This window comes from Pan paniscus, chromosome 16 (genome assembly GCF_029289425.2).
Source record: "Pan paniscus chromosome 16, NHGRI_mPanPan1-v2.0_pri, whole genome shotgun sequence".
Classification (NCBI taxonomy): Eukaryota; Metazoa; Chordata; class Mammalia; order Primates; family Hominidae; genus Pan; species Pan paniscus.
In genome coordinates, this window is record NC_073265.2 from 54,368,925 (window position 1) to 54,393,802 (window position 24,878).

General features: G+C 46.5%; 1 protein-coding gene across 2 annotated transcripts in view; it reads right to left on the minus strand.

Annotated features, from left to right (window-relative positions):
- PDCD7 (programmed cell death 7) overlaps nucleotides 1-11,226 on the minus strand; it is a 30,949-nt gene extending 19,723 nt beyond the window's left edge. For both annotated transcript variants that reach the window (XM_055099024.2, XM_034938943.3), the window contains exons 1-2: nucleotides 10,287-11,226; nucleotides 6,399-6,537 (exon numbers count right to left, since the gene is read on the minus strand). In XM_055099024.2, the coding sequence (XP_054954999.2) occupies nucleotides 6,399-6,537; nucleotides 10,287-11,159 (1,012 nt within the window). In that variant the 5' untranslated portion in view covers nucleotides 11,160-11,226. The remainder of the gene's footprint in view (nucleotides 1-6,398; nucleotides 6,538-10,286) is intronic.
- Between the last annotated feature and the right edge of the window lie 13,652 nt (nucleotides 11,227-24,878).

Consider the following 24,878-nt stretch of genomic DNA (forward strand, 5'->3'; position numbering starts at 1 on the left):
GCCTGGGTGACAGAGCAAGACTCTTATCTCCAAAAAAATAAATTAAAAAAAAAAGAATACCAGATACAAGAAAGAAAAAAAAATCCTAATCCCATTACCATAATCAACCATTTTATACTTTCTCACATTCTCTTCAGGTCTTTTTGTCCATGTATTAGCAACTTCATATAGTTCAACGTTACATGTATGTAATTTCCACTTCTCCCTGTTGATTCTGTACGTTCTTCTCCAATCTTCATAATTATTTAATGGCTGTATCCTATTTCATCAAATCAATGCACTAGAATATACTTATCAAGTTCCCTACTCCTGGACACCTAAGCTATTCCAAATGTCCTGTTATTATATTGTGATACAATGAATATTCTTGGGCATGTTACTTTTTTCCTTCCTAGGGATTTCTATCAGAAAAATTCTTGGCCGGGCAGGGTGGCTCCTGTAATTCCAACACTTTGGGAGGCTGAGACGGGTGGATCACGAGGTCAGGAGTTTGAGACCAGCCTGGCCAACATGGTGAAACCCTGTCTCTACTAAAAATACAAAAAGTAGCCGGGCGTGGTGGCAGGTGCCTGTAATCCCAGCTACTCAGGAGGCTGAGGCAGGAGAATCGCTTGAAACCAGAAAGCGGGGCTTGCAGTGAGCCGAGATCGCACCACGGCACTCCAGCCTGGGCAACAAGAGTGAAACTCCGTCTCAAAAAAAAAAAAAGAAAGAAAAATTCTCAAAAATGGAAATGTTTGTGAATACTTTCAAGACTAACAAAATGTGTTCTAAACTGCTTCCTAAAAAAGCTATATATTTGCTCAGTTACCAAACACTTGACACAGAGAAGGTAATTAACAGATACTTCTTCAATGAATGAATGATTTTCAACAAGGTTTTTTTGTTTGTTTTGTTTTGAGACGGAGTCTCGCTCTGTCACCAGGCTGCAGTACAGTGGCGCGATCTCACCTCACTGTAACCTCTGATTCCTGGGTTCAAGCAATTCTCCTGCCTCAGCCTCCCGAGTAGCTGGGATTACAGGCATGTGCCACCATTCCCAGCTAATTTCTGTATTTTTAGTAGAGACAGGGTTTCACCATGTTGGCCAGGATAATCTTGATCTCCTGACCTCATGATCCTCCCACCTCGGCCTCCCAAAGTGCTGGGATTACAGGCATGAGCCACCATGCCCGGCCCTTCAACAGGGTTTTAACAATTTATGCTGCAACTTGTGTTATACAATAGTGCCAGCTTTGAGCACTAAATTTTCAGTTTGGGCTGATAAATGGCATAAATAATGGTTTCTCAAGGTTAGTAGTTCTGTTTCTTGTAAAGTTGTAATTTGGAGGTAGGATTCTTTCCTCCTTCAACCACTACAGCTAAGTGGTTGTGGAACTCACTCTCAAGGCTAACATTTCTCTAGATGATTTTCTCCTAACTGCTTTGCTTCTACAGGTTTCTATTCACTCATTCTCAACTACAGAAACACTACAACTCAAATTTATCTTCTACTAAGTTGCCAGGCCAGTGTTTTTCAAGTATACACAAAATTCTTATACACTGACAAATTTAAGCTGTCACTCTGTTTTATAATAATCTAACGGTTTTGTTTCATTTCTTTACCTTTACAGGTAAATATTTTAGATTTTGTAAGCCATACAGTCTCTGTTGCAACTACTAAAATCTGTGTATGGCGAAATACACAGATACTCCATCATTCTATGTTAGCCTAAAGACCCCATGAAGAGATGTAGGCTGCTGAGCCTGGGCCACCAACCCACATCTCTCTCGGCCCCTCACTGATCACTCCCTGGTCAATGTAACATATTCCCTCAGAAATGGCACTCCTGGGCCGGGAGTGGTGGCTCACACCTGTAATCCCAACACTTTGGGAGGCTGAGGCGGGTAGATTACCTGAGGTCAGGAGTTTGAGACCAGCCTGACCAATGTGGTGAAACCCCATCTCTACTAAAAAAAATACAAAAATTAGCTGGGTGTGGTGGTGCATGCCTGTAATCTCAGCTACTCTGGAGGCTGAGGCAGAAGAATCGCTTGAACCTGGGAGGCAGAGGTTGCAGTGAGCCGAGATTGCACCACTGCACTCCAACAGGGGCAACAAGAGTGAAACTCCGTCTCAAAAAAAAAAAAGAAAGAAAGAAAAAGAAAAAGAAACAGCACTTCTCACACAGTCTTCCTCCTGGCACCATCTAGGTTCCCTCCACTTCTACCACTCACTGTCCACCTAGTCCTGCAGCTCCTAGACACCAATGCCTTTGCCTCTATTCACCTTTAGCCACATGCCTGCAGTCCTGTTCAGTCTGTGGACCTTGGCATTATCAGAAAAAACTTTCTGCCTCTTAAATCTTAAACTTGATTATTCTCTTATCCAACTACAACTTTCTCCCTTATAGTACTTTTACTTCCTTCTCCCCAGAGACCCATTTGGCAGCTTCATCAAAACCTCCGGACCTGATGTATCAGATTCTATCCTTCTGCTACTCCTTTGCCACAAAACTAATGGTCACCCCACAAAGCAAAACCCCAACAGCCCCATGCTCTGTGCTCACCTGCCAGCTACAGTACTACTGGAAGAGGTCATTTGATTGTGTGATCCATTGCCAATATATGTCAGCTGGACCCATAGCACCCCCTGCAACCATCTTCCACAAGTCTCTGTTGGCTCTCACCCATTCTTCACAGCAGTTAAATCAAACCTTCACTGCTCTCCTAAAGCCCCACTTGTCTACTGGCGCTCAGCAAACCATTTACCCTGTTTCCCAGAGAAAACAGGCCAGCAGACAGGAAATCCCTCAAATATCTGTCCCCATTTACACACTCATGTGCATCACTACCCATCTTCATCTCCTTCATTTTCATGCTTGTGTAAGATGGGTCCTTCTTCACTTAAGTTAATCCCTCCACCTGGGATCTGAATCATCCTACCTTCCATGGGACCTTGAGCCATCAACTATTCTTCCTGCTTCTCTTTGACCCTTCCCCTTCTACTCACTCCTCTCAGCAATTTTAACCATGCTTAAGTTTTCCCCATGACCCAAAGACACACAACACCCCTCACCATCATCACTACCACACACCTTGCCAGATACTGATGTTGCTCTTTCCTTTTCTTCACAGGCAATCTTTTAATAAGTTGAATTATCTGTTTGCTTTTCTTGTATCATATTCATTCTCTAACCAACTGTAGTCTGGCTTCTACCCCCACCACTCCACTGAAATGCCCCTAGCATAGGTCACTAATGACCGGTTGGATACTAATTCCCATGGATGTTCCTTATTTCTTGATAATAAAAATAATAATAATATGAAACATGTATATAGCATTTACTATGTGCCAGGACTGTTTTAAGTACTTTACACATATTTATTAATTTAATCCTCACGACACCCCATGGGTAGGTACTATCATTACTCCCTTTTTGCAGATGAGGAAACAAAGGTTCAGAGAAGCTTAAGTAACCTGTCCAAGTGTATTAATCTATTCTCACGCTGCCAATAAAGATATACCTGAAACTGGGTAATTTATAAAAGAGGTTTAATTGACTCACAGTTCCACATGGCTGGGGAGGCTTCACAATCATGGCGGAAGGTGAAGGAGGAGCAAAGTTGTATCTTACATGGTGACAGGTAAAGAGGGCGTGTGCAAGGAAACTCTCCTTTATAAATCCATCAGATCTCATGAGACTTATGATCACAAGAACAGCATGTGAAAGACCTGTCCCCATGATTCAATTACCTCCCACCAAGTCCCTCCGACAACATGTGGGAATTATGGGAGCTACAATTCAAGATGAGATTTGGGTGGGGACACAGCCAAACCATATCACCAAGACTACACAATCTCTCTCTAAGCACTTGCCACTTTCCAGAAGGAAGCAGGGAGTCTATCTTTTCCTCCCATCTCTCTGACCTCTCTTGGTCTCTTTTTTGCTCTCTTCATCTTCTACCTTGATTTTGACATTCCCTATGATTTTGTCTTTTTGGCCCTCATCTCATGCTGTACAATCTCCTTAAGGTCATTCTGACTCATGGCTACATGCTAATGAACTCTTATCCAGGATGTACCACACACACCTCAAACTCAACAGGTCCCCAACTGAACTTGTCAACCCTAAACCTGTTCCTCCTCCCTTGTTTTCCTTCTTAATTAGAATGGTATCGGCCAGGCACAGTGGCTCACACCCTTAATCCTAGAACTTTGGGAGGCCAAGATGGGAGAATCGCTTGAGCCCAGGAGTTCGAGACCAGCTTGGGCAACATGGCGAAACTCTATCTCTACAAAAAATTTAAAAATTAGCCAGGTGTGGTGGTGTGCACCTGTAGTCTCTACTACTCAGGAGGCTGAGGTGGGAGGATCGCTCCTGCCTGGGAGTATAAGGCTGCAGTGAATTATGATTGCACCACTGCACTTCGGCTTGGGCGACAGTGCAAGACCCTGTCTTTTAAAAAAAAAAAAGAAAAAAAAAGCTATCTTCACTTATTCAGTAGATGAGGCTAGAATCTGGAAGACATTTCATTGTTTTTTCCCTTTAGTTCCTGTACTCTGAGTTCCCTAAATTATTTATTTATATGTACATGGGTATATACACGTATACCTTTATTCATTATCTCTCAATTCTTTGACTTGAGAATTATTCACTAATAATTCTGAATTACTCAATTATTCACTATCACTTGAATTACTCATTACCTCTCAATTCTCCTACACACTGACGTCACTCAGCTTATGCTTCCATACTACCCGTGCTCAATAGCCTTACCCATCTCTCTGCCCTTCTCTCTCTCTCCTGGATGCTCCAGAACTTTCTCTGCTCTACTGGCACTGATCTTTGCCATCATTTCACTTAAAAACTTTCAGCGGTTCCCCAAAGCTTTAAGAATAAGTGAGAACTCTAGCATAGCCCATAAGACAATTTGCAACGTGGTCCTGCTTAAACATCCAGCCTCATCATTCAGCACTTAGTTGGAGGTGCACACATCTTGAAGAGAGAAGTTAGCTGCTCATTTTAAATATGCATGCAACCAGCTGCTACTTACCAAATCATTTTACATTCAAGTCACTTAATGCCACAAAGTCTGTTTATTTCTATAGATCATGATTTTCCTAAAATTTCCTCCTCCTTTTGGACCAAAGTGAGGAAGATTAATATTGGGAAATGCCGGTAAATTCACTTGGCAGAAGTTTACTGAGCACTCACCTCATAGAGGATGTGAGGTGTGGGAATATTAAATAGCTCTCAGGTTTTGCCTTCTAGTGAAAAAGAGATGGGTAGACAAAGCAGATGCTAACTTCCCTCTGATTTACAAATGCCCTGAGAGTACCACAATGGAGACATCTGTTTCTGAGGTCTGGATGTGAATTAGCCGCTCTGAAGGCTAGTATGCAAAAGCCAATCACTTAGCTAGCAAACGAGCCTGGGTGAATACAAAATGGTCATATTCCAACACAACTTTCTTAAGGGTCTAAAAGAATCCCAGTTTTCATTTACATTTTAAACAACACATGGGAAATCATTTGTTAGAGTGGCATTTGCTAATCTGTACACTCTCAAATATCTCTGGTGAATACCAAAGGCCTACAATCTACTAAATAAATCAGCATGTGGTCCAAAGCAGGTGCAAGTGAGAAGCAACAGGAGGTTACCTCAGCCCAGATCAGGGAAGGATGAAGGATGCTGCATGTGTATTTGGTTTTGAATAGTGAGATCTTAAAATGGCAAAGATGGGACTGAGGGCCCTCCAGATGAACAGAATGGCAACAGCTAAGATCCAGACAGGCAAATGGAAAGCACAATTGGGTAACTTCTAGAAAGCCAGCATGGTTGAAACAAACTTCTGTGGAGAAGCTTGAACTGCCTGGCTATAGTGTCTGGTGCTTCCTCCAGAGGCAAGAAGAGACCAGTGACATGAAGGGAAGGTGGGGAAATCCACACAGTCTGCAATCCCTGCCCTGTCCAACCATTCATACCTCTTCAAATAGAAATAATTCAGGTTTGAAATGTATCTGAAGAAGCATGCCAAGTTTTCAACACTTTCTGGAGCAACAAGTAAGGGTGAAAAGCTTTCACTCTGGCACAAGGCAAAGGTGACTAGCCATGACACGCCCACTCAGAAGAGTGTGGCCAGAAATGCCCAGGGTAGGAATGATAAGTCAAGGGGAAGACAGTGCAGTGGGTTCCCACACTTGCCTCTCTTTTCAATCTGGGCTACCACAGGCTAAACATCTTCTGAGGCTTCCTGCTTCAGAAGTTCTGACCTACTTGCTGACAAGCCCAGTTACCCTACAAGGTGAAAATCATGAAGTTTCAAGTATTTTTCCCTCAATAATATTTGGGGTGGGAGGAGCTAGAGTAAAGAAGGGGAAGGGAACAAGGAAAGAAATGCAAAGCCACAGTTACCTTTCCTCGCTGCAGCCTCTTTCCTCAGTTTCCTCAATTTCTCCAAAGCCCGTAGAATGTCCACCATTCTTTTGGTATCTGTTTGTTTTTTCCTCACTTCAGATAGTACGCCATCAGCGGCTGCTTTGAGTTCCTGCTCCTGGAAGAGAAACAAAGCCCATGAGACCTCGTATTAGGAACAAACTTACAGCAGAGAATAGCTGCCCAGTGGTTAGATTTTAAAGGATCAGACAGTCTCCAGGTTAAGAGAGACTCTATTGAATCTCCATCCCAATTTCCTAGGCCTTGCACAACTCCCCTCTAGCTAAGAGGTTATCCCCCTCCACTGATGGTACAACCTTCATCTTAAAGGAGAACCTCTCCTCTCTGTATCTTCCACATAGCACTGGTTTTGTTTCTTCCTCAGTGTTTCTCAAAGTGTAGTGCAGAGATCAGGTGTCCAACTTACCTTGTTAAGCTGAGACTTGTTAAAAATGCAGATTCCCTAGACCTGAAGATTCAGATTCCCAGGAAGGATAAGGAATGTGGCTGGAAAGGCTGAGACCTCTACAAAGGTCTCTTAGTGACAACCTATGTTTGTGTTCCACTGCTCTAAAGTCCCAAGGATCTCTTCCACATGACAGCCTTTCAAATACCAAAGATTGCTGTCCTACTCTTGACTTAGTTCACATATAGACTAAATAACCCCAGTTCCTCAAGCCACTCCTCATAAGACTCTGTCACCAATATCCTCACCATGGAAGCTGGGCATAATGGCATGTGTCCCTAGCTATTCCTACTCAGGAGGCTAAGGCGAGAGGATCACTTTGAGACCAGGAGTTCAAACCTACAGGCTACGACAAACCCGCTGCACTCCAGCCTGGGCAACACAGTGAAACTTTGTCTTTTTTTTTTTTTTTGAGACAGGGTCTCATTCTGTTGCCCAGGCTGGAGTGTAGTGGTGTGATCACAGCATCACCATGCCCAGTTAATTGTTGTGTTTTTTGTAGAGACGAGGTTTCTCCATGTTGCCCAGGCTGGTCTTGAACTCCTGGGCTCAAGTAATCTGCCTGCCTCAGCCTCCCAAAATGCTGGGATTACAGGAGTGAGCCACTTTGCGCCCGCCCCCAACCCTCTTTTTTTTTTTTTTTTTTTTTTTGAGATGGAGTCTCGCTGTTGTCCAGGCTGGAGGGCAATGGCGCGATCTCGGCTCACTGCAACCTCCGCCTCCTGGGTTCAAGCGATTCCCTGCTTCAGCCTCCCAATTAGCTGGGTTTACAGGCTCCCGCCACCATGCCCAGCTAATTTTTTGTATTTTTAGTAGGGACAGGGTTTCACCACGTTGGCCAGGCTGGTCCCGAACTCCTGACCTCAGGTGATCCGCCCGCCTTGGCCTCCCAAAGTGTTGGGATTACAGGCATGACCACGGCGCCCAGCCCCAACCCTGTCTCCTTAAAACAATAAAATAAATAAAATAAAAAATTCACCATGGGTGGTGGAGAGAATCCTCTTGCCTAAAGTGCTCTCCCCCATCTGTCAAATAAGTGCCTGTAATTCCACCACTACAGCTACAGCCAACACCAAGCTGTTTCACTTCTCCATTTGGATTACTCTGTTTCCCTGGAACTGCACCTATTACCTTCACCTGGTTGACTTTTCCTTTAAGACTCAGCTTATAGCCAGGAGTGGTGGTGTGCACCTGTAATCCCAGCTACTCTGGAGGCTAAGGCAGGAGAATCGCTTGAACCTGGGAGGCAGAGGTTGCAGCGAGCCAAGACGGCACCACTGCACTTCAGTCCGGGCAACAGTGCGAGACTCTGTCTCAGAAAAAAAAAAAAAGACTCAGCTTACGTGTCATTGTATCATTTGGGAAGCATTCCCTCAGTAAATTAGATGTTCCTTCTTTGGGCTTTTACAGCACCTATAGTTGAATTCCTAACACACACCACGCTATACTGACATGATCTCCCACAGATCTCTAAGCCAGGGGTCAACAAACCCCAGGCCACGGATGGTAACCAGTCCATGGCCTGTTAGGAACCAGATCACACAGCAAAAGATGAGGCAGGCGAGCAAGTGAAGCTTCATCTCCATTTACAGCCACTCCCCCATTGCTTGCATTACCACCTGAGCTCCGCCTCCTGTCAGATCAGCAACAGCAGCATTACATTCTCATAGGAGCACAAAGAAGTGAACTGCGCATGGAAGGGATCTAGGTTGTGGGCTCCTTGTGAGAATCTAAAGCCTGATGATTTGTCACTGTCTCCTATCACCCCCAGATGGGGCTGTCTAGTTGCAGGAAAACAAGCTCAGGGCTCCCACTGTTTCCACATTATGGTGAGTTGTATAATTATTTCATTATGTATTACAATGTAATAATAATAGAAATAATGAGGAGGAGGAAAGGGAACCCCAGAGGCAATCAAAGGTAATGAAAATGCCTTAGACGGCCAGGTGCAGTGGCTCACGCCTGTAATCCCAGCACTTTGGCAGGCTGAGGCGGGTGGATCACCTGAGGTCAGGAGTTCGAGACCAGTCTGACCAACATGGAGAAACCCTGTCTCTACTAAAAATACAAAATTAGCTGGGGTGTAGTGGTGCATGCCTGTAATCCCTGCTACTCGGGAGGCTGAGGCAGGAAAATCGCTTGAACCCGGGAGGTGGAGGTTGTGGTGAACCAAGATCATGCCATTGCACTCCAGCCTGGGCAACAAGAGCGAAACTCCATCTCAAAAAAAGAAAGAAAGAAAATGCCTTAGAAAACCATCTGAACAATTTCCAGTTTTACCCTGGCCCTGCTTAAAGAGTCTGAGATCAATACGCTTTGGAATTGGACAACTTGGGATCAAATATGGGAAACTGCCACAAACTCGTTGTGTGACTGTTGGCAAGTTAACCTCTCTATGCGACTTCCTAACCTGTAAAATTAGCATAATACTTCCTACTTCTCAAGGCTGTTATAAAGATTCAAAATCTGGTATATGTAATGACCTTAGCACACCTCTCTCTCTATATACACAGATACATACATATATATACACACATACATATATACATATACATATACATACATATATATACACACATACATATATGTGTATATGTATGTATGTATGTGTGTGTGTGTATATATATATATATAGTAAATGCTCCGAAACACCATTGCTGAACCTGGGGATACATGGTTTAAAACTTGTAAACAAAAGAATCCTAGGGAAATCACTATTGCCCCATCAGCTAATTAGAGTATATATATTCCTTGAGGTAGGGTCCCCAAGTTCTCTATTTTTTTTTTTTTTGAGACGGAGTCTTGCTCTGTCGCCCAGGCTGGAGTGCAGTGGTGCGATCTCGGCTCACTGCAACCTCCGCCTCCAGAGTAGCTGGGATTATAGGCGCCCGCCACCACGCATGGCTAATTTTTGTATTTTTAGTAGAGACGGGGTTTCACCATCTTGGCCAGGCTGGTCTTGAACTCCTGACCTCGTGATCCACCCGCCTCCGCCTCCCAAAGTGCTGGGATTACAGGCGTGGGCCACCGCGCCCGGCCTGTATTTTGTATTCTTAAAACCACCTAAGGCAGTACAAGACACAAGGAACTAGACACTTACTGGTTTTGAGAGTAAGTGGACAATGTTGGAGCAGGATAGGGGAGACCTGTCATTCGTGCAGTGCCACCGTGTAATCCTATACTTTGTGTTTACAGGATTTTACAGTGCACCTGGAACTTTTGTGTACCACACATCATTAACACAAAATTAACATGGTGGTATGAGCTGGGAAGGTTAGCTATCGCTTCATTTTGCGCGTAAAACAGAGGCTTAGCCCTGGGAAATGGAAGTTTAAAGCCTCCTGCTGCTCCAGGTTCCAACCACCACCACTCCTACCCCCATGCGCGGCCGCTGCTCTCACCCGCTTCTTCTCCTCCACCTCCTGCACACACTTCACCCTCCAGCGGTCAATCTCCTGCTCGCGTTCCACTGCCCGCGCGGCCTCTGCCTCCCGCTCGGCCTCGCGTTCCCGGGCCCTCTCGCGAAGCCGCAGCCGGCGGCGCCGGACCCTCTCCAGCCTCCTCCGCGCCTCGCCCACATAGGCAGCCTGGGTCAACGGCTGTAGCCGCTCGGCCAGTTCCGCGCGCAGCGGCGCGGTCTGGGAGTACAGCAGGACCCAGGCCGCGCCGTCGGCTTCGGCCTCGCGCAGGGCCTGGCTCAGGCCGCGCAGCCGCCGCACCAGGCGTAGAGCCCGGAGCAATCGCGCGCGCACTTCGCCAAGGCTGGGCCCGGCATGCGTGCGCTGAGGCACCGGACAGCCTGCCCGCCGCGGGGTCCCGAACACCGCCTCCAGCCACTGCCGGTCGCGCAGGCGTTGGAGGGCCGCATCCCCGAGCACGTCGGCCGGCGGCGGCGGCGGCGCCTCAGGCCACCGCGGGCTCCAGGGCGGCCCCGGGCCGGGAGGCGGTGGCCGCGGCCGCTCGCCGGCGTCGGTCCCCGGGAAGGGCCGACACTGGGGCGGCGGAGGAGGCAGCGGCGGTGGTGGCACCGGGTAGAAGGCGCCAGCGCCGCCTCCGCCGCGGGAGGCCTCCGCGGAGGCTCGGGGCTGCAGAGCCAGCGGAGGCTGAAGGAAGGGGGCGGAGGCCCCCGGAAAAGGGCCGGGCCGCTGGGGGAGAGGCGGCGGGAAAGCCGGGGAGGGCAGCGGCGGTGGCGGACAGCCGAAAGGAGCAGGAGGCGGCGGCTGCGGGGGCGGTGGGCCTGGGCGACCCTGGCCGAAGAATGGTGGCAGGGCCATGTTCACGACGGAGATGCTTTGAGAAGTGACAGGAATCTGAGTGGCTCCTCATGAGAACCTTCCGACGGAAGTGACGTCGTTACGACGCGCGACCCCTGTAGACTCGTCCCTCCGGAAGGCTCAGTGCATAAGTGGGCAGTCGTTCAACCTTCTGTCGTTCAGTTCATAAATACCGTTCTTATTGAGCATCCTAGGTGCAGAGCTACCCACTCCGCATACAGTGAGACTGAGAGATACAGAGCTTCTCTTCGTGGAACTACCTGCCTAGTATAACACACTAATCAATTAATCATGGTGAGTATCTTCGAGAAGTTGGAGAAGGTTATCCTAAGAAACTGCGGCTGCAGCTGAGATCTGGAAGATAAATAGTTAAATAGAAAAAGAGAGGGAAGCACAGTGCAGATGAGAACATGTGCAAAGGCCCTAGTAAATAGGAGTGTGACCAACTACCCATTTTCTTAGAAAAATGAATTATTTTTACTTTTCTCCTTTCACCCCACCTCCTATTTAGCTCTTTAGGAATGCAATTATAGGGTGGGCGCTGTGGCTCACGTCTGTAATCCCAGCACTTTGGGAGGCCGAGGCAGGCGAGATCGGCCTGTAGTCCCAGCCATTGGGGAGGCTGAGGTGGGAGGATCACCTGAGCCCTGGGAGGTAAAGACTGCAATGAGCCACGATAACGCCACTGCACTCCACCCTGGGCGACAGAATGACATCTGTCAAAAAAAAAAAAAAAATCCAATTAACCTTTACCTTCTCTCCACCAGACACTCTCTACACTGTAAGCTTATCTAATTATGTGTTCGCTTATTAGTTCCAAGGACCGAAGCTTAAACCAGGGACCTCTGGAACTTTCCCATACCAGGGGATTGCCTGGGGACAACTGTCAATTTACAACCTAGCTCCCCCCTACCCCCCATCCCCCCTCCGCCTTCACCCCAGCCTCCATGGCGCCAACCAGATCACTGATGGATACATAGGAGCAAGTCCCATAGACCCAGCACCTCCTGGGTCCCTCCCCACCCCTTGCATGCCATCCAGGTCAACCAAGTCCCGCGCCCCCCCCCACTTTTTTTGAGACAGAGTCCCTCTGTCACCCAGGCTGGAGTGCAGTGACGTGCTCTCCACTCACTGCAACCGCTGCATTCCAGGCTCAAGTTATTCTTGGTGTCTCAGCCTCCCTAGTCAGTTGCTGGGATTACAGGCCCCTACTGCCACGCCTGGCTAATTTTTGTGTTTTTAGTAGAGAGGGGGTTTCACAATGCTGGCTAGGCTGGTCGTAAACTCCTTACATCAGGTGATCCGTCCACCTTGGCCTCCCAAAGTGCTGGGGTTACAGGTGTGAACCACCACACCTGGCCACTTTCTTTCTTTTTTTTTTTTTTTGAGACAGAGTCTCCCTGTGTCGCCCAGGCTGGAGTGCAGTGGCGTGATCTTGGCTCATTGTAAGCTCTGCCTCCTGGGTTCATGCCATTCTTCTGCCTCAGCCTCCCGAGTAGCTGGGATTACAGGTGTCCACCACCATGCCTGGCTAATTTTTTTGTATTTTTAGTAGAGATGGGGTTTCACCATGTTAGCCAGGATGGTCTCGATCTCCTGACCTCATGATCCGCCTGCCTCGGATCATGTTGGGATTACAGGCGTGAGCCACCGTGCCCATGGCAGTCACTTTCTTTTTACCATTCTCTTACTTGTTATTTGAATTTGCAAGCTGCAGGGAACTGGACCTGCCTTAGGTTACAGGACTATGTCTAGTGGGAAGCCTGATAGAATGCCTATTTTGGCCTGTAATCCCAGCACTTTGGGAGGCTGAGGCGGGTGGATTGCCTGAGCTCAGGAGTTCAAGGCCAGCCTGGGCAATATGGTGAATTCCTGTCTCTACTAAAACACAAAAATTAGCCAGGTGTGGTGGTGCGTGCCCGTAATCCCAGCTACTGGGGAGGCTGAGGCAGGAGAATTGCTTTAACCCAGGACGTGGAGGTTGCAGTGAGCCGAGATCACACCACTGAACTCCAGTCTGGGAGACAGAGCGAGACCTTGTCTCCAAAAAAAAAAAAAAGAATGCCAGTTATGGATGGAGCTCTGAGAGGAGTCTGGTGATCCTGGTGAAGTGAAGTCCTAATGTCTGGGGTCTCATATCTTATGAACAATGGGAAACTATTTTGTTGTTGTTGTTGTTGTTGTTTTGAGACCAAGTCTCACTCTTGTTGCCCAGGCTGGAGTGCAATGGCGCAATCTCGGCTAACCACAACCGCCACCTCCCAGGTTCAAGCAATTCTCCTGCCTCAGACTCCTGAGTAGCTGGGATTACAGGCACACACCACCATGCCCGACTAATTTTGTATTTTTAATAGAGACGTGGTTTCTCCCTGTTGAGGTTGGTCTCGAACTCCTGATCTCAGGTGATCTGCCTGCCTCAGCCTCCCAAAGTGCTGGGATTACAGGCGTGAGCCACTGTGACCGGCGGGAAACTATTGGTTTTAAACAAGAGGTAAAGAGAAGCCTGTGCCACCTGATTAGATTTTTAAAATTAAACTATTTTGAGACAATTGTAGATTCATATGGAATATGAGAAGTAGTAATACAGGGAGATTCTGTGTACCCTTTACCCAGTTTCCCCTAAGGGTAACATCTTGTAAAACTGAAACTGTAGTACAGTATTGTCAGAGGCATTTGAACCAGAGTGACTCCATCTTGAGTGAGGGATAGGAAAAGTGAAGCTGGGACTTGCTTGGCTGCATTCCCAGGAAGTTAGGTATTCCTAGCCTCTAGATGTTTATGGTTAAGGGAACAGACTAATAACATTTACTAAACAGACCCGTACTTAGGAGTGTCCTGAGATCCCGATATTTTGAGAATAGAAGCATTCCTAATTTTGCTTTAAAGATAATAATGTTGATTCTTGTAAAATACAGTAATTTAAAAAATTAATCCTTTATCACAAACCCTTGTGGCAGAGCATATCTCCCCATGATCTTTTTTTATCCTATATATAAGCAAGCATTCTACCTAGGGTGGACACGTTCCTCCTCTTACTTTCAGGAACGCCCTACTGTCTATGGAGTAGATATTCTTTCACCACTTAACTTTCTTAATAAACTTGCTTTTGCTTTGCACTGTGGACTTGCCCTGAAATCTTTCTTGCACAAGATCCAAGGACCCTCTGTATTAGTCTGTTTTCATGCTGCTAATAAAGACATACCTGAGACTGGGTAATTTATACAGGAAAAAGGTTTAATGGATTTACAGTTCCACATGGCTAGGGAGGCCTCACAATCATTTGGAATGCTGGGATTACAGGCGTGAGCCAGTGCACCCGGCCCCAGACCTCAATTCTTGACTTTTGCGCACCCGCAGGCTCAACACCATGTGGAAGCTGTGAAGGCTTGGGGCTTGCACCCTCTGAAGCCACAGCCCAAGCTGTACCTTGGCCCCTTTTAGTCACGACTGGAGTGGCTGGGACACAGGGCACCAAGTCCCTAGACTGCACACAGCAGCGGGACCCTGGGCCTGGCTCATGAAACCATTTTTTCCTCCTAGGCCTCTGGGCCTGTGTTGGGAGGGGCTGCCGCAAAGATCTCTGACATGCCCTGGAGACATTTTCCCTATTGTCTTGGAGATTAACATTCAACTCCTCGTTACTTATGCAAATTTCTGCAGCTGGCTTGAATTTCTCCTCCGAAAATGGGATTTTCTTTTCTATTGCATTGTCAGGCTGCACATTTTTTGAACTTTTATGTTCTATTTCCCTTTTAAAACTTGATGCCTTTAACAGCACCCAAGTCACTTATTGAATGCTTTGCTGCTTAAAAATTTCTTCTGCCAGATACCCTAAGTCATCTCTCCTAAGTTCAAAGTTCCACAAATCTCTAAGGCAGAAGCAAAATGCTGCCAGTCTCTTTGCTAAAACATAACAAGAGTCCCCCTTGCACCAGTTCCTAATGAGTTTCTCATCTCCATCTGAGACCACCTCAGCCTGGATTTCATTGTCCATATCATTATCAGCATTTTGGTCAAAGCCGTTCAACAAGTCTCTAGGGAGTTCCAAACTTTCCCACATTTTCCTGTCTTCTGAGCCCTCTAAACTGTTAACCTCTGCCTGTTACCCAGTTTCAAAGTTGCTTCCACATTTTTGGGTATCTTTTAAACAGTGCCCCACTCTACGGGTACCAATTTACTGTATTAGTCTGTTTCCATGCTGCTGATAAAGACATATTCAAGACTGGGCAATTTACAAAAGAAAGTGGTTTAATGGACTTGCAGTTCCACATGGCTGAGGAGGCCTCACAATCATGGCGGAAGGCAAGGAGGAGCAAGTCACATCTTACATGGATGGCAGCAGGCAGAAAGAGAGCTTGTGGAGGGAAACTCCTCTTTATAAAACTATCATATCTCATAAGACTTATTCACTACCATGAGAACAGTATGGGGGCAACCACCCCCATGATTCAGTTATTTCCCATTGGGTCCCTCCCACAACACATGGGAATTACAGGAGTACAATTCAAGATGAGATTTGGGTGGGGACACAGAGCCAAATCATATCACCCTCTCTTGGGATCTGGATTGGGACCCCTTTCCAGTAACAATATTGAAACTGTAAACCCCCCAAATTTGAGACAGGTCTCAGTTAATTTAGAAAGTTTATTTTGCTGGCCAGGTGTGGTGGCTGTAATCCCAGCACTTTGGGAGGCTGAAGCAGGTGGATCATGAGGTCAGGAGTTTGAGACCACCCTGGCCAACATGGTGAAACCTCATCTCTACTAAAAAAACAAACAAACAAACAAAAATTAGCCGGCTGTGGTTGCATACACCTGCAATCCCAGCTACTCAGGAGGCTGAGGCAGGAAAATTGCTTGAACCCGGGAGGTGGATGTTGTAGTGAGCCAAGATCACACCACTGCACTCCAGCCTGGGCAACAGAGCAAGACTTCTCTCAGGGAGGGAAAAAAAAAAAAGGTTGAGGACGCACCTGTGACACAGCCTCAGGAAGTCCTGATGACGTGTCCAAGGTGGTCAGGGCACAGCTTGGTTTTATACATTTAGGGAGACATGAGACATCAGTTAGTATTTGTAAGTACATTGGTTCAGTCTGGAAAGGTGGGACAACTTGAAGCAAAGGCAGGAAGACTTGAAGCGGGGAGGGCGCTTCCAGGTCACAGGTGATACACAAATGGTTACATTCTGTTGAATTTCTGATTAGCCTTTCCAAAGGAGGCAAATCAGATGTGCATCTATCTCAGTGAGCAGATAATTGACTTTGAATAGAATGGAGGCAGGTTTGCCCTAAGCAGTTTCCAGCCTGAGTTTTCCTTAGTGATCTTAGGGGCCCAAGATATTTTCCTGTCATAAAACCATCCCTAAAAAAACTTTATGTGGAGTTTAGGGAAAAGGAGTGGGGCTGGCAGGACTGAGGGAGAGCAAAAAGGAAAGGCAGATAAGCTACAAGTCTGCCTTTCTTCATGGTTCAGGACACATAGCCCTCCTGCGCTCATATCTCACAATCTTCCCATGCCCAGCTATCACCAGACCCTTGGCTTATAGAAAAATGCAAGTTAGCTAACTGCAACCTTGGTTGCAGTAATCAGTACTGCACAAAGCCCTCTTCAGCACACAGCACAAGCACCATTCTATAAAATCCCCAGCAAGCCTTTGTCTCCTCACAGTTAGCTCCTCTCTTGCTAACCAGCCCCTTGCACTCTTGCAATGTATTTTCATACTTTCTTTCATAAATCTGCCTTTCTTTACCTACAACTGTCTTGGTAAATTCTTCTTACTGCCCACACTGATACTGGCCTCAGATAGTCACTGCTCACCTGCAACGGTTTATAAAATCAATAGGAGGCAAAATAAAATCTAAGTACGCTTATAGCACAATCAACAACAATCATTAAGTCGGCTTGCCTTCTGTCCCAGTTCCTTGTAGTTGGTCACTACTCTTACTACCCAAGGATAACTAGCTCTTGTCACAAAAGTCTTTTTTCTTTTCCTGTTCTATAGATAAAATCTAAGACATTGTTAGATACATTTTTCCATTGAGCATCTCCTTTAGATTCTATATACCAACAAAATTACCATGCCAGCTAGTCCGAAGGACCCAGCAAAAAGCCGACTAATGAAAGAATAATTTCCACATCCTGATTTTAACCCCTGTATTAGTTCATTTTCTTTTTTCTTTTTTTTTTTTTTTGAGATGGAATTTCACTCTCGTTGCCCAGGCTGGAGTGCAATGGTGTAGTCTTGGCTCACTGCAACCTCTGCCTCCCAGGTTCAAGCAATTCTCCTGCCTCAGCCTCCCAAGTAGCTGGGATTACATGCGCCCGCCAACCATGTGCGACTAATTTTTGTATTTTTAGTAAAGATGGGGTTTCACCATGTTGGCCAGGCTGGTCGCAAACTCCTGACCTCAGGTGATCACCCACCTCGGCCTCCCAAAGTGCTGGGATTACAGGCACGAACCACTGCCCCTGGCCTATTAGTTCATTTTCACACTGCTATAAAGAACTACTGGAGACTGGGTAACTTATAAAGAGGTTTAATTGACTCACAGTTCTGCATGACTGGGGAGGCCTCAGGAAACTTATAATCATGGCAGAAGGCAAAAGAGAAGCAAGCACCTTCTTCACAAGGTGGCAGGAGAGAGGGTGGGCAAGGAGGGGAACTGCCAAACACTTTTAAACCATCAAATCTCGTGAGAATTCACTATCAGAATAGCATGCAGGAAACTGCCCCCATGATCCAATCACCTCTTACCAGGTTCCTCTCTTGACATATGGGGTCTATTATAATTCAAGATGAGATTTGGATGGAGACAGAGCAAAACCATATCATCCACTTTACCCAACCAATCGATGACCCCAAATTTTCTAGTCCCTCACCCTCCACAACCCCCTTAAAAATCCTTGCCCAGAACCCTATGAGGAAACAGATTTCAAGCTTGAGAATTCCTCCTGCTTCCTTGTTTGGCATCTTGAGATTATTAAACTCTTCACTACATGAGCAAAGTTGTGTGTTGCAAATTATTTTTAATTTTTAAAAAAGGAAAAAAATTAAACTCTCCAGTACAAACCCAGTTGTCAGTGTATGTCAGATGTCTATTGCTGTGTAGCTGGCATACAAACCTGGCAGTCCTATTACATTATCAAGGTCAGGATATTGACATTGATACAAAACATGTCCATCACTACCAGTATTCCTCATTTGCCCTTTTATAGCCACATTCAGTTCTCTTCCTTAACCCGTCTACTCCTTAGCCATGAATCTATCCTCTACTTTTATAATTTTTATTTTTTTATTTTATTTTATTTTATTTTATTTTTGGAGACGGAGCCTTGCTTTGTCACCCAGGTTGGAGTACAGTGGTGTGATCTTGGCTCACTGCAAACTCTGCCTCCTGGGTTCAAGCGATTCTCCTGTCTCAGCCTCCTGAGTAGCTGGGATTACAGGCATGCGCCACCACGCCAGGCTAATTTTGTATTTTTAGTAGAGATGGGGTTTTACCGTGTTGATCAGGCTGGTCTCCAACTACTGACCTCAGGTGATCCCCCTGCCTTGGCCTCACAAAATGCTGGGATTACAGGTGTGAGCCACTGCGCCCGGCCCCCGCCTTAGCTTCTAGGGTAGGTAGGACTGCAGGCAGACACCACCATACCCTGCTAATTTTTAAAAATTTTGGTAGAGATGGGGGTCTTGCCCAGGCTGATCTCAAACTCCTGGCCTCAAGCTATTCTCCCACCTTTCCCTCCCAAAGGCCAGGAATACAGGCATGAGCTACTGCACCTGGCCAGGGTTTTTCTTTTGGCATAGCAAAAGTTCTTAATTTTGATGAAGTCCAATTTATCAGTTTTCCCTTTCTGGATTGTGCTTTTGGTGTCAAGTCCAAGAACTCGATGCTTATCCTTAGATCCTGAAGATTTTCTCCTGTGTTTTTTTCTAAGTTTTGTAGGTTTACTTTTTTTTTCTTTTTTGAGACAGTCTTGCTGTGTCTCCCAGGCTGGAGTGCAGTGGTGCGATCTTGACTCACTGCAACCTTCACCTCCCAGGTTCAAGCGATTCTCCTGCCTCAGCCTCCTGAGTAGCTGGGACTGCAGGCACCTGCCACCACGCCTGCCTAATTTTTTTTTTTTTTTTTTTTGAGACAGAGTCTTGCTCTGTCTCCCAGGCTGGAGTGCAGTGGCACAATCTTGGCTCACTGCAACCTCTGCCTCCTGGGTTCAAGCAATTCTCCTGTCTCAGCCTCCTGAGTAGCTGGGACTACAGGCGCCCTCCACCACACCTGGCTAATTTTTGTATTTTTAGTAGAGACGGGGTTTCACCATATCGGTCAGGCTGGTCTCGAACTCCTGACCACAGGTGATCCGCCCGCCTTGGCCTCCCAAAGTGCTGGGATTAGGCGTGAGCCACCACGCCTGGCCTCTAATTTTTGTATTTTTAGTAGAGGTGGGGTTTCACCATGTTGGCCAGGCTGGTCTGCAACTCCTGACCTCAAATGACCCACCCACCTCGGCCTCCCAAAGTGCTGGGATTACACGTATGAGCCACCGCGCCCGGCCACTTTTGTTTTGAGACAGTTTCGCTCTTGTTGTCCAGGCTGGAGTGCAATGGAGCGATCTCTGCTCACTGCAACCTCTGCCTCCCGGGTTCAAGCGATTCTCCTGTCTCAGCCTCCCGAGTAGCTGGGATTACAGGCACATGCCACCATGCCCGGCTAATTTTTGTATTTTTAGTAGAGATGGGGTTTCATCATATTGGTCAGGCTGGTCTCGAGCTCCCGACCTCAGGTGATCCGCCTGCCTCGGCCTCCCAAAGTGCTGGGATTACAGGCATGAACCACCATGCCCGGCCTTTTTAAGACTGGGTCTGGCTCTGTCGCCCAGGCGCCATCTTGGCTTACTGCAGCCTCTGCCTCCCTGACTCAAGAGATTCTCAGGCCTCAACCTCCCGAGTAGAGTAACTGGGATTACAGGCATGCACCATCACACCTGGCTAATTTTTGTATTTTTTAGTACAGACGGGGTTTCACCATGTTGGTCAGGCAGGTCTCGAACTCCTGGCCTCAAGTGATCCACCTGCCTCGGCCTCCCAATGTGCTAGGATTACAGGCACATGCCACCGCACCAGGCCATTTGTAGGTTTACATTGAAGTCTGTCATCCTTTTTTTTTTTTTTTTTTTTTTAAATAAGAGGCCAGGTCTCACTATGTTGCCCAGGCTGGACTTGAATTCCTGGGCTCAAGGGACCTTCTTGCCTCAGCCTCTGAAGTAGGCAGGACTACAGGCATTTGACACCATGCCTGGCTTACGATCCATCTTCAGTTAGGCTCTTTTTTCTTACGGATGTCTAATTGCTGCAACATCACACTTAGATCTTCACTTTTCTGAGCACTGTTACTCTGAGCAAAGTAATTAGATGATGGACATGCCCCATTTCATATTTTCGTCATTTATTAAGCACTTTCTATGACAAGGAGCTGAAGACGGCAAGGTGAGTTGTTTTCTTATCTTCAAGGAGGATGACCTCTTGGGTCATACCAAGAAGAACCAGAGAGCCTGGCCCCACTCCCCAAGGGACCGATCAAACTTCTCAGAAACTTACTGTGATTCTACATAATATTTATTTATTTATTTACTTACTTATTTATTTTTTTGAGACAGAGTTTCGCTCTTGTTGCCCAGGCTGGAATGCAATGGCACAATCTCGGCTTACCACAGCCTCTGCCTCCTGGGTTCAAGCGATTCTCCTGCCTCAGCCTCCTGAGTAGCTGGGATTACAGGCATGCGCCACCATGCCTGGCTAATTTTGTATTTTTAGTAGAGACGGGGTTTCTCCATGTTGGTCAGGCTGGTCTGGAATTCCCGACCTCAAGTGATGCGCCCACCTAGGCCTCCCAAAGTGCTGGGATTACAGGCGTGAGCCGCCACGCCTGGCTCTACATAATATTTAAAGGCTTTTTGTTTGTTTGTGTTTTGTTGAGACGGAGTCTCGCTCTGTTGCCCAGGCTGGAGTGTAATGGTGCAATCTCGGCTCACTGCAACCTCCGCCTCCCGGGTTCCAGCCATTCTTCTGCCTCCGCGCCGCCACGCCCGGCTAATTTTTTTGTATTTTTAGTAGAGATGGGGTTTCACTATGTTGGCCAGGATGGTCTCGATCTCCTGACCTTGTGATCCACCCGCCTTGGCCTCCCAAAGTGCTGGGATTACAGGCATGAGCCACCGTGCCCAGCCAAAGGCTTTAATTTTTATCTTAAAAAAAATTTTTTTTTTTAAGACAGAGTCTTGGCTTATCGCCCAGGCTGGAGTGCAGTGCTGTGATCTAGGCTCACTGCAACCTTCACCTCCCGGGTTCAAGCAATTCTCCTGCCTCAGGAGAACATATAGGGTCTCACTCTGTCACCCAGGCTGGAGTGCAGTGGCACGATCACGACCTCCCTGCGCTCAGGTGATTCTGTCACCTCAGCTTTCCGTGTAGCTGGGAATACAGGTGTGAGCGAGCCACCACACCTGGCTAATTTTTATTTTTTATAGAGATGGTGTTTTGCCATGTTGCCCAGGCTGAACTGGAACTCGTGGGCTCAATCAATCCACCTGCCTCAGCCTCCCAAAGTGCTGGGGTTACAGGCATGAGCCACTGCACCTGGCCCATTCTTTTCTATTTGTCCATTCATGCACTGGTACAAACTTAAATTTTTAAAGCTCTAAAAATACACACACACGGCCGGACGCGATGGCTCATGCCTGTAATCCCAGCCCTTTGGGAGGCTGAGGCGGGTGGATCACCTGAGGTCAGGAGTTCGAAACCAGTCTGACCAATATGGAGAAACCCCGTCTCTACTAAACAAAATTAGCTGGGTGTGCCCACGCCTGTAATCCCAGCTACTCAGAAGGCTGAGGCAGGAGAATCACTTGAACCCGGGAGGCGGAGGTTGCAGTGAGCTGAGATCGGGTCATTGCACTCCAGCCTGGGCAACAAGAGCGAAATTCCATCTCAAACAACAACAACAACAACAACAACAACAACAACAACAACAACAACAACAAAAACAAAAACACACACACATTTTGAGACAGGGTCTAGCCCTGTTGCCCAAGCTGGAGTGCAGTGGTATGATCCAGCTCACTGTGGCCTTCTGGGCTCAAGGGGTCCTCCCACCTCAGCCTCCCAAGTAGCTGGGACTACAGGTGCATGCCACCATGCCCGGCTAATTTTTTAAATTTTTTGTAGAGACAGGATCTCACCATGTTGCCCAGGCTGGTCTCAAACTCTTGGGCTCAAGCAGTCCTCCTGCCTCGGCCTCCCAAATTGCTGGGATTACAGGCGTGAGTCACCACACCTAGTTATAAAGCTTTGTATTTTAAATATAGCTAGTAGAGGAGGCAACGAGAGGGATAGCATTAGGACAAATACCTAATGCATGCAGGGCTTAAAACCTAGATGATGGGTGCAGCAAACCACCATGGCACATGTATACCTATGTAACCTCCACGTTCTGCATATGTATCCCGGTATAAATTAAATAAAATAAATTAAATTTTAAAAAAAAGGTAGTAGAGGCAGTCCCTCCTCTTTCTTGTTACATGTAGGATTCTGGAACCGGTCTACCTGGGGTTAAATCCTGGCTCTGTTACTTTGTGTGAGCTTGGGGAAGCTACTTAACCCCTCTGGGCTTCAGTTTCTTTATGAGAAGACTTGATTGTAGTATCCACCTCGGAGTTGTTACATTAAGCACTATGTAAGTGTACTTTTTCACTTTGCTTGTTCACCATTCTTCCATATGAACTTGAGAATCAGCTTGCCTGACTTCAATGTAAAATGTTGGCGTCTTATATATATTTATAAAATAATTTATAATTTTATTATTTGTAATTTATAAAAAGTATATATTATTTGCCGGGCATGGTGGCTCACGCCTGTAATCCCAACACTTTGGGAGGCCGAGGCGGGTGGATCACAAGGTCAGGAGATCGAGACCATCCTGGCTAACACGGTGAAACCCAGTCTCTACTAAAAATACAAAAAAAAAAAAAAAAAAATTATACGGGCGTGGTGGCAGGCGTCTGTAGTCCCAGCTACTCAGGAGGCTGAGGCAGGAGAATGGCGTGAACCTGGGAGGTGGAGCTTGCAGTGAGCTGAGATCGTGCCACTGCACTCCAGCCTGGGCAACAGAGCAAGACTCCGTCTCAAAAAAAAAAAAAAATATATATATATATATAAATATATATAAATATATATATATAAAACATAAAATATTGGCATTTTATTGGACTATTAAATTTATAAATTTAAGAATAGACATTTTCATAATAACGAGTTTCCCCACTGAACACAGGATAACACTTTTAATCAGATTTGCAAAAATACCTACCCATTCACTTCTTCCACTTCCACTACTTTAGCCCAAGCCATTATCTTTTCCTTGTCCTCTTCTTGTTCTCTCACACTGTAACCAAGTATCACTTCTTTGTGCAAAACCTTCTGACAGCTTCTCATTTATGAGTCAAAGCCTGGAGCCAGGTACGGTGGCTCATGCCTGTAATCCCAACACTTTGGGAGGCCAATGTGGGAGGATGGCTTGAGCCCAGGAGTTCAAGGATGTTGTGATCCATGATAGTGCCAACTGCACTCCAGCCTGGGCGAGTGAGACCGCACCCTCCCCGCTCCCATCTCTTAAAAAGAAGAGTCAAATCCCGGAAGGGAATTGGAAAAATGCAAGACCAACTTTTAGTTGTGCTGCAGAAGAGAAGCAGCTGGGCAACAGGTGGAGAGGATGTGGGTTCAAGGAAGTTGTTTTGTTTGTATGCTGATGAGAACTAACCTGAAAAAGTGGAGGAAATTGTTGAACTAGGAGATAGAAGGGCAAGTGCTGAAGAAATGTTTTTAAGTAGGCCTCCAGTCATGTTTCCTTCCATTCATTTTCCTGAGCCTGCCCCCAACAATTTAAAACGGACATCTGATCATGTTCAACTCCCCTGCTAAAACTTTCAATAACCCCCCACTACCTTCTGTAAAAACTTACAATTTAACCTGGCATACAAGACATTCCATTCTTTTTTGTTTTTTTGAAACAGAGTCTTGCTCTTGTCACCCAGGCTGGAGTGCAGTGGCGTGATCTCAACTCACTGCAACCTCCACCTCCCAGACTCAAGTGATCCTCTGTCCTCAGCCTCCTGAGTAGCTAGGATTACAGGTGCCCCCCACCACGCCTGGCTAATTTTTGTACTTTTAGTAGAGATGGGGTTTCATCACGTTTGGCCAGGCTGGTCTCGAACTCCTGACCTCAGGTGATCCACCCACCTCGTCCTCCCAAAGTGCTGGGATTACAGGCATGAGCCACCATGCCTGGCCATTCCATTATTTCTTTAAAAATGTATGGGGTACCAGATGTATGTAGCACTATGGTAGGTGCTGGTTATAGTTAACAAAACAGGCTGGGTCACCATCTTTGTGGAACTTATGGTGTAGTTGGAAAGATACGTAAATAAGCTTGGGAGATTTGCTATAGGACAGGAAATACTAAGCAGTGTTTGGATGCCACTGGGAATAATTCAGAAGGAAGGACACAGATACTATAGTAGAGACATGATCAAAAGAATTAAAGGCCTTGAGAAATGAGAGGGGATGATGAGACCCAGAGCATGTGTGGAGTGACTGAGTTTTGTAGGAGGGATACTTCAGTTGTAACTAGAGAGAAAGGTTGAGTGATGGAGTAGATAGATTTATAGA